Source organism: Polypterus senegalus, chromosome 10 (assembly GCF_016835505.1).
Source record: "Polypterus senegalus isolate Bchr_013 chromosome 10, ASM1683550v1, whole genome shotgun sequence".
Classification (NCBI taxonomy): domain Eukaryota; kingdom Metazoa; phylum Chordata; class Cladistia; order Polypteriformes; family Polypteridae; genus Polypterus; species Polypterus senegalus.
Window position 1 is genome coordinate 137,531,090 of NC_053163.1, and position 10,414 is coordinate 137,541,503.

Genomic DNA, 10,414 nt, shown 5'->3' on the forward strand with positions numbered 1-10,414 from the left:
GAATTCAATGGATGTTTTTCTGAGCAGGCTTTCTTTATTGCATGTTTGCTGTGTCTATCGTACGTACTAAACCCCCAGTTCCTAGCCTTTGTCTTTCTCCATATAACCAATCACCACACGATAAGCGTCTTTGTGAAATTAAAACCTAGACCTCAGTTTTCAGAACTTTGAAAACAATTTTCGTTATACGTGTTTAATCAGGCCATCCATTCAGAGGTCTAAGCTTATAACTCGTTTTAATTTCACAAATATGTTTATCGTGTGGTGATTAGTTATGTGCAGAAAGAAAAAGGATAGGAACTGGGGGTTTAGTACGTCAGATAGAGACATGAGTCTAAAAGTAAGAAAAAAGTTGGTTCAATTGAAAAAGCGTTTTCTAAAGCTGAATGCTCGGAGGTTGAGTGTTATGCTAGGCTGTTCAATACTGCTTCTTTAGAAGAGTTTGACCCACGACCAGCTGTGGAATTCTGGCTGTCACCTGGCAACAGGCACATCACTTATAAAAAACCTGAAAAGTCATCAGCATCCACTTCTGCAGGACCATCAGTCCAGGAACCATGCAGTTCAGCTCAAGAAGAAATGAACAGCATTCAGCCCATGCTGTCTGAGATGGTAAAGATTCTTGGGGGAGAAGATGTTGCAAGACAAAAGCTGAAGAACATGGCAGAAAATGAATCAGGACAGTGTTCTGTTATGTAACTGTAATATATGAAAAGAACTAGTGTAGCTATAATGAAGGCATTGTTTATTAGCCAGTTAAAATAAGGGAATCTTTTCTATAATGTTCTAGAGCAAGGTGGCAAAATACTACTCCCTGAAAGAACTTTTTTCAGTTTTAAAATGGAAGGCAGTTTTGGTATCAATAAAAGAGATCAGAAAAAATAAACTATTTTTCACTTTTGTTATTTGTTTATGGGCAAGTGAATTTAACTGGCGGACAAGTGGATTTTCTAAGTTTACTTGTCCGTGTACAAGTGGAAACAAATTTGATTTCCACACCCCTGATCACTTCACTCTAAACTTGCACTACAACTGTAATATTGCACAGCCTGAGACACTTTATGAACCATTTGCACTATTTGTACTATACCGTATGTACATATATTATACTTATGCTTTCATGGTATATATTTTTCATTATTAATTGTACTGTTGTTATCATTTTATAAGAAACATTTATGAAGAATTTGCATAATCTAATTATGCCATACAATGACAAAGTAATTTGATTCATTTCAATAGAAGAGTGCACATATTTACAGATGATGACTGGCTTCTAAGCTGACTTTGATTTCTAAGAGCTGTAATCTTGGTGCTGTGTGCTGTTAGAATATTAGGATGTATTCTTGATATTTTTTTTGATGAAATGCATTTAAGTATGTATATTACATTTTACAGATAAATTTTATTTAAATAGGGTTTTGTGTTAATAATTAAACATGTAGGGGCATGGTGGCCCAGTGGTAGCGATGAGCTGGTGCCCCATCCAGGGATTGTTCCTGTCTCACGCTGTATGCTTGCATGGGACTGGCACAACCCTGGAAGGATAGATTGATGGAATAATTAAACCTGTATTACAAAGATTGCCCCCATGTCTAATGCATGCTTTAATGCATTTCATCATAAAAATGTTATCAAGTATACATCTTAGTATTCTAAAATGTTCAGAGAGCTGTAATATCATGCATATAACGTATTCTGTGTGGCAATCACTGCCTGCATGCTTCTGCCTGCTAAAGAGATTTAAGAAGCATGTAGTGATTCACACACACAGAATACAAAGCATTTAATGTGCTACTTTAGTTGCAATGGGATTTGAAAAACTCAAATTAAACATTGATTTTTTTTTTTTTAGATGAACTATTATGAAGTTCTACTTTAATGACAAAATAAACTGAGATTAAAGTGGAAAGTTCAAGGTTAAAGTCGACATTTCAACCTTTTTTTTCCCCCTCCCGTGTCCCTTTTTTTTCTATTTTCTCTCTGCCCTAAAACACTTCCATGTGACACTCATTGGGCTATGTCACGCATTTTCACAACAGCATCTGACCACTTATTTTTTTTTTATTTTGGGCACTGTGCAACTTTCTGAATTTGAACTTTTCAGTGTCATTCCATCAAGTTCCTTTTGTTGCTCATACCACTGCTTAAGCCACCAAAATGTATATTTTTTCCTTACCTCCACTTTACATTTGGTGAAATTCTTTTAATACGTGCTTTTGCTGTTGTCTTGTAACGAAACACTCAACTTAAAGGGCTATTTGTATTGATTTACATATTCAAATATGTAAAATTCTGGGAGGAGTCGGGTGGGGTGTAAGGTGCATTACATTTCATGCTGACTGGGATTTATGGAGCGGATGTGCGTGGAAGTTGGCTTACGCAGTTATGTGCATCTGAATTTTTTTGTGTAGACACACATTTACATTTTTGTCCGTATGCCAAGTTTTAATATGACTTCTACACATGATGTTATAAATTAGGCCCCTGGGATTTTAACCTTTAACTTATCGAGCTGGTTTATTGATCTGTTATTTTTGTTCAACGTTCTTTTTACTTTAACCTACCGGCAGCATCCGCCATCTATCCTTAGCAAGTACGGTGTCACAATGGTTTTTCTCCAGTATACCCCCAGCAGGTTTTATGAGTGGATGCACAGTCGCAAGTTCCATATAGTGCATTTGGTACACCACTTGGGTACTTGTGTATGTATGACAACGATGATGTTCTACTTGCAATGACTTTGTCTGCAAAGAATATTCAACAACTCAAGGAAATGTGATACATGTACAAATCCTACAGTGGATAGAAAGCGTGACTGCTGATGAATGAGCATTGGAGAAGTGGATCAGATTTATTTTCAGGCAGTCCTAGACTGTGGTGTACTATTCAGTAATATGGTATTAAAGTACAATTAAAACATACAATTTAAAATTATTGCAATATTTTATATTACTGACTCACAGTGTGCATATAAATAGCCATTTTTACACTGGTGCATAATGTACACCGTGTGAGAAATGGTGCTAGTAATTAAGGGTTAAGCAAATGTTATAACCGGCTGATGCTGCTGTTACTTACGTACAGTGCCTATAAACAGTACTAGATATGTTATCTGTTAATTCTATTCAGGTACGAATATCCAGTTTTAGGGTACATCGTAAACGCAGCATGTTTGCTTATGATGTAGATAAGCTCTGAAATTAAATTGCATTGATAAAGCACTGAGGCATTTTTTTGTATTGTTCAAGCCATAATTTTTGTTCCTGTCCTCTCTCTCTCTCTCTCTCTCTCTCTCTCTCTCTCTCTATATATATATATATATATATATATATATATATATATATATATATCTATATATATATATATATATATATATATCACCTCAGATCTTTCACCAAAATGCTTCCATAATTTTGTTTTATGTACTCTTTTAGAACATGAAATAAAGATGCAGTCAGAATAGGAGCATAATTCCTCTTTAAGGTCCAGTAGATTAATGGACTTGAATCCACATAACATGGCAAACTGGAAGGATGATTTGGGCATATAGTTGCAAGTTATGCACCAGGATAATTTTTAATTATTTTGTTGTGTTTCTTGGAGGGGATATAGCAACAGTGTATCACTTACTCAGCAGTGGACAGTAGGTCTTCCTCCAAATAAATAGCATGGATTTACAGCTTCTGACGCAGCATTTACAGTTCAGCCAGACAAATGAAAAGTTACCAGCATTCCGTAGAAGTGTTCATCCATTCATTGGATGCTGTGGAGATGGCAGGATGCTGGATTTTTCATAGTATGTATTGCACTGACTGGCCAAAGTGTCAAAACTTGCCTACACAAGAAAGATCCCGGTTTTTTTCTTGCCAAGAATAAGGTGGATGTGACACATTTTTTTATAAACTGATAATGTAGTACTTCACTGATTTGTCTTCTATATTTTAAGGGTGTCAAATAGTGGATACTGCTTATAAGATGCCTATTGTTCCCCATAAAATCTCTGTTTGCACCCTTATTTTCTTTCATTGAGGTGTCTTGTTTAACCTTTCAAGTGGACTTTTTATATACCAGACAAAATGGTCTTTGTGTGTTGCTGCTTCAACCTGTTATAGTCCATTGTAAGTGTTCATACTGAGTAATAAGGATGGGAAGAGCGTGATTTTTTGATTTGTGAGCTCTGCAGTCTATGTTCTTTCCTAGCAGGCTTAATGAAGCCTTACTTAAGTCACATTGATGACTGACGTTATTTTTTTCTGTAAACTGTTTAAATAGGTTGGGTATGGTTTGACAAGAAACTACTAATTTGCATTAAAACTGATAGGCAGGCTTAACATCTGTTGTCAAAAGTGTCATTTACCCCCTACGTTTAAATCCTAGCAGTATTTGTACTTGGTATGGGCAAGTGTAATTTAATACCTGGGGAACCTGTTTATTCAAATAATGCCTGAGTTCAAAATAATTGATATTTGTAAATTCATATTTCTTTAGCATAAGATTGGAGAATCCTTAAATTGCAAACCACCCTTCTTACAGTATGTTATAATGCCATAAGTAAAAGCATCAAGATGAAATCATATTTGAATTATTAAGATTTTACTTAGTTGGCACATATTTTATATAATGTCATTTGTTTTATACTTCTAATTACTGAAATACATAGAAGTTTGTTCCCAGTATGCTTTTTTGTTTAGGTTGACTTTTTCAGCTGTATTCTGTAAATTCATTGAAGCCATTTCAAATTGAAAGTGTGAAAGCTGGCATATGCAAAAAAAAAAAAAAGTCCTAAATGTGAATTAACCCAAACCATAACTAGAAAATATGAACATAATCTATTATTGGTATAAAGTACAGATTTAGATAGATACTTTATTAATCCCAAGGGGAAATTCACATAATCCATATACAGACCTGATGTAGTTGTTGGGTCTTTTTCTAGGTAACTGTTTTTCAGGTCTCTGACAGAAGCAGTTGGATATTTAACTGTTTTAGAGGGTTTAATGTGATCTAGCCTATTTTGTAGAACTGTAATTTTAAATTGTAAGCATATTATTCTTTGTACAATGATTGGATTTTTACCCTTATCCATTTTTACCCTTATCCATTTCTGAACAATACTAAATGTAAGGCAGATTTCATTGCAATTTAAAATATATGCACTCTTACCAACTTAGTGGTCAGTTTATTTAGGTTCACCTGCTCACTAATGCAAAAAGCCTGGTTCTCGAACAGGTACTCTTCCACCTGCAACTTAACACATATGTAGAATAAGGGCACTAAGACATTTATTATTTGGGTAAGACATGCAATATGAATAACTCTAACTGTGAAGTGATGCTGTACACAGATATGGTAGTTCCAGAATCTCAGAAACCGCTAATTGTCTGGATTTTTGGAGGCTGAACTCTCTAGTTAAGGAGGATGTGATGATAAAAAAAAGAGTGAATATCAATTCTGTAGATAAAAACATCCTGTTAATAAATTAGTTCATTGGAGAATAGGTTAAATCATTCAGGCTAACGAAAGACCAAGAGTACTTAACAGCTCTTTACGGCCAAGGTATACATAAGGGCATCACTGAATACACGGTCAAATTGACTCTTGACATAAAAACGTCATGTCAGCCAAGGGACAGAGTCATTATTTTGTCCTACACAGGCAAGCGGTTCAGGCTAGTTGTGGAAGTTTTTTGCCACATGAGGCCCTGCACTTCTAATTAAATATAGTCTGAATGCCAAGGGGTGGGTCTTTTTGTTCCATGAATCAAGTCCTCAGATCTGTACATTAGGGTATCATTTGGGATAAGGTGAAGCAGGAGTTTCACAGCATGTACATGTTGATTCAAGTCTGCTGTACCAGCATTAATGCTGTCTGCTCTGGATGAACCAAAATCTCTAAGAACTATTTTCAGTAGGTAGTTGGATCCAAACCTCAAAGAATGTACTCGGTACTGGAAGAAAAATGGAGTTTTAACAGCCATTTAGGAATACCTAATAATGTGACCACTGAGAGAGGACTGTGTGAATGTGTAATTATATGTATATACTGCATATACTTACACATGTTAATGGTTACTGTTTTCCACTGGTGATGCATGTTGAAGTATATGACTGCCTTGCAATGAACTATACCATGTTCAGAATTGGGCCCCACCTTTTGCCCAGTGATGTCCGTATAGTAACCAGCACCCTATGACCCTGATTTAAATAAGCTGGACATTAAAGGATGGATCATATGTGCTTAGTGGAGAAACATCATTTGCCTCCCATTTGGATTGACATAGATCTTAGGATGTGTGATGGTAAAGCACTCAACTATTCTTTAGCACAAGAAATGGATAAGTTCAAAAGTTTGTAATTTAGTAGTGATTCACCTTAAGAGCACCATTGCGTGGATTTTATTATTGAAAACGTGAGTTGTCTTTGCAAGATATATATCAGCAGTTTCATTTCTAAATTTTTTTTTTTTTTTTTAAACTTAATGCTCAATACTGCAAAGCTGTGGCTGATACTGGTTAATTTTTGTGCCTCAGGTCAGTTTGGAATGAAAGTTTTATCTCTGTTCACTTTTTTTTTTTTAATATATTTAATTTTTTAGACCAAAATGGAATGTGCAACAGTTCCAGTGTTCCCACGTCAACATCAGAGATGCCAGACTATTTATTGTAAGTATTGGTTGCTATAAGAGACTGACAGCTACTCTAGAAGAGGGTTTAGAAGTATTCTAATGGGTAGTTGGAGCTTTCAAAGATGAGCTTTTTAGAAGCTCCCTCTTCCTGGTGGAACCTGGCAAGTGTATTGTGGTGGATATTAAGAATCACTCGTACCTTACTTTTCTAAAAATATTTTTAATCCTGTTTTTCAGAAAGTACACGGTCATCTCCTCCCAAGAACAGCGTCAGAGTTATAAAAATGACTTCAACGCAGAGTATAATGAATACAGAGATCTGCATGCTCGTATTGAAAGGATAACAAGACAGTTCACAGTCTTGGATGCTGAGCTGAGACAGCTGCAGCAAGGGACTGACCAGTACAAGGTATCTGACTTTCCCAAAATGAACTGGTCCTCTACCCATTTTTTAATAGAATATGTGTTCAGTCAAAACAACACCAATAAGATGATTGCGGTCCAGGCTCCCATCTATTGAATTTAAATCATTCATACTGTGTAACTGCAACTGCAGGGAAACCTAAACCAAACTGACTTCCCTTTCTGGGTCTTGTTTATTGCAATGTGTTTAAATTAAAGCAGAATTTATAATGTACGTGTTTCGGCTATGCTAACTTTTTTCTTCTTCCTGTAGACAGTCCACAATCAAATATTGCAAGAATATCGGCAAATTAAAAAGGTGAGAATTAATTTCTAAAAGTTGTTGAATCATTCTGAATCTGCCCAGACTCCTGTCTGCTCCAGACCTCTCATCTTGTATAACATCTGTTTTATGTGTTTTTGCAGACAAATCCAAATTATAGCCAGGAGAAGAATCGCTGTGAATATCTACACAATAAACTGGCACACATAAAGAGACTCATAGCAGAATATGACCACCAGCAACTTCAGAATTGGCATTAGCATGCAGGATTCACTGGAAGAGAGTGGGATGAGCACCCCTTTACACAGACGCCACGGAGACATAGACTTCAGTATGGAGCCAGCACTGCTGTGCGTGTGTGTTGTCTGCTTTTTCCCCCTCCCCACTTTCTCTCCCCATTAAGGGGTATGAGATTGAAGTGCAAGTGACATTGAAGAATAAATAGTTTTTCAATGGGGAACTGAATTAGTATTTGTTATATGAATCCCCAGCAGAACATACACACACACACATACACCCACTGAGGTGGCTGTGAATGATCCATTTTGGGGGGAAAAATTGACAGTTTACGTCTACCTTTTTTTTTCGGAAGGAAAACAGTAAGGTACAATATGGCTTCTTACCATGTTTAAAAATGATTTGGCAACAGATTTGGCAAAACTTTATTTGGTATTAAGATTTTATATACATACTCCTTTGTTTAAGTTTTAATCTTTTTATGAAATTTAAATTTGTAAAGCTTCTGATGTGGGTTTATACTGTATCATCCCGTTTTTGCAATTATTTATTTTTATTTAGGGTTGATGCAGTTATCAATGTATATACACTCAGTATTTAATGAAAAGGAAAAAACACTTAACTAGTGGTCTCCATGCAGCATAAACTTCCAGTGACTTTCTTGCCTACCTTAACCCACAGTGTGTTCTTTCACCAAAAGGACATTTCAGCATTTCTATTTATTAAAGGATTTCTGATAGCTAAAAAAATGTTAAAGTACATAACCAAGCATGTCTCCTGTGCAGACTGTAAATGGTGCTTTGGATGTTGGAAATTTGGATGCAGGAGGGAGTAAATCCAGTGTTAATATTTTCAAGTTTAAAATAAATAAGAAAGACTTATGATGAACCTTGGAATTGTATGGTTTCATGGTGTTACAGCGGCCATACAATTCTTCACCTAAAATTGAACAATATGGGTAGGAGCCATAATTATTTTGTCTCCTGAAGTAGGAGGTGAAGTCAGGAGCTGGTTTATTTTTCAGGCTGGCTGCTGTTTTTTTTTTTTTTATTTACACATGCACACACAAAAATATATATGTGTATAATGCCCTCTACACTCTCGGGTTATTTGCAGGCATTTTTGCTACAATATTCTTATTAGTTAGTTTATATCCTCTCACCCACATTTCCTAGGCAGGTACCTGCAGAATCTTTTCTTGAGAGACCATTACACTGCCATTTTGAAAGACTGTGGACTGTGTAAGGATTTCTGGTGAATTAATGTTAGTAGCAAAATGGTGCTTTGCAAATATGAGACCTACACAGATTTGTTTTACATTAGGCTTAAAAACCAGTCTGTGTCCACATCTGTGCCATTATCACACATTCCTAGTACTGTATATAAGAAGCACAACACTTTTGAAGGTAAAATTCTGTTATATATGCCAAACTTTGTAGCAGAAGTACAAACCTTAATGAGAAGCTATAAAGAAGTAAGGCTAACACCACAAGTGATGTCATTGCATTATTTTTAAGACAATTCTTAAATCTCAACAATGTAAACAATGCACAGATTTGCTTAAGTTCTTGTCACACAGATGTGAGCACTGACAGTCAGCATTCGGAAATTACAAAACAATGAAGAGAATTATCTGAAAGACTTGAGAAATGTGATTGTTAGGCTGGTTGGTTGCTCTAAACATTTAAAAATAGAAATAATACAATGCCAACAGTTATGCTTTGGATTGCTTATTGCTTTCTATAAAACTGGCTGGCTGGAATCACTGGGATTTTGCCAAAAAGTCATATTGACTGAAGTTTTGATGTTTACCTACTGACTGAGTATTCTTGAAATAAGTGTTGATGCTTTTTTTTCCCGTAGTTGGAGACAAAGCTGTTTAGTTTTGCGCTCAAAGATGGAGATCCGTTCTGTGTTTTTTCAAGTTTTGTCAATTCTTGCTGCCAAAATATGTAGATTCAGCTACAGGGCTGAATTTTGTCTTAAGGAAAAAGCAGACCCCATGTTGTTTTTGTTACAACCCAAAACAGGAGTCTATTTGTCTAACCAACAACAATAACAATAAATGCACTTTATTTAATGTACTTAAAAAAGATATGGCTATGTACTTAACCCCCACCCCCTAATTTTTAGCCATTTTTTTATACTCCAGTGATCTTCGCTATTTTTCACTCTGAAGTGCAGACCCCAGTTGTCTTATGGGTGGACTGATGTATTGCCTTGCCAGCAGGCTGCTTTTCTTTGTGCTTCAAAAAACTGGGGTGATGTACCTTAAGAGAAATCTTCACTGGCTGGTATACATTTATGTGATCCATTTATTTCTGTTCTGTTCACTGTCCTTTTCTAAGTGCAACATTGTTTTCTTTAATTTGAATCAAAAACCAGCCATATCAGATGTCCCACGGCTTTCCAAAGAGGTCTTAAAAATTAAAAGCAGTTTGATTTATTTTTGCTGTGACCATATCTCTTGCAGTTTTACCTTGAAATGAGATCAGCAAAAGAAAAGGTGGGTTTGGTAAATATTTAAAAATAAAATCAAAATGATCCAGGGTATTTAAAAAAAAAAAAAAGCTTGGGTAATAATTTTTGTTGAACAGTTTGTGACCACAAGAGGGGGTTATTAAATAGAGAGAAATCCTGGCTTTAGGAAAGGAGGCTAAAGAGTCTGGATGCTGGTGCCTTTAAAAATTGATTTAAAGTTAGCTTCCTTCTTTTTAATTTACACTTTTTTTTTTTTTTCTGTCCCTACCCAAGTATCAACACCCTTGCATGAAAATGGAATATCGTGCTGTTTACCACTGCTTTCTGCTCTGCTCATCTGAACAGCCAAAGCACAATATCACTTAAGGTGCAGAGGCATTTTCT

The 10,414-nt window shown here is 35.7% G+C and overlaps 1 protein-coding gene across 2 annotated transcripts in view; it reads left to right on the plus strand.

Annotated features, from left to right (window-relative positions):
* ell (elongation factor RNA polymerase II) overlaps positions 1 to 9,995 on the plus strand; it is a 108,049-nt gene extending 98,054 nt beyond the window's left edge. For both annotated transcript variants that reach the window (XM_039766819.1, XM_039766820.1), the window contains exons 9-12: positions 6,598 to 6,664; positions 6,865 to 7,036; positions 7,304 to 7,348; positions 7,456 to 9,995. In XM_039766819.1, the coding sequence (XP_039622753.1) occupies positions 6,598 to 6,664; positions 6,865 to 7,036; positions 7,304 to 7,348; positions 7,456 to 7,572 (401 nt within the window). In that variant the 3' untranslated portion in view covers positions 7,573 to 9,995. The remainder of the gene's footprint in view (positions 1 to 6,597; positions 6,665 to 6,864; positions 7,037 to 7,303; positions 7,349 to 7,455) is intronic.
* Positions 9,996 to 10,414: the final 419 nt, after the last annotated feature.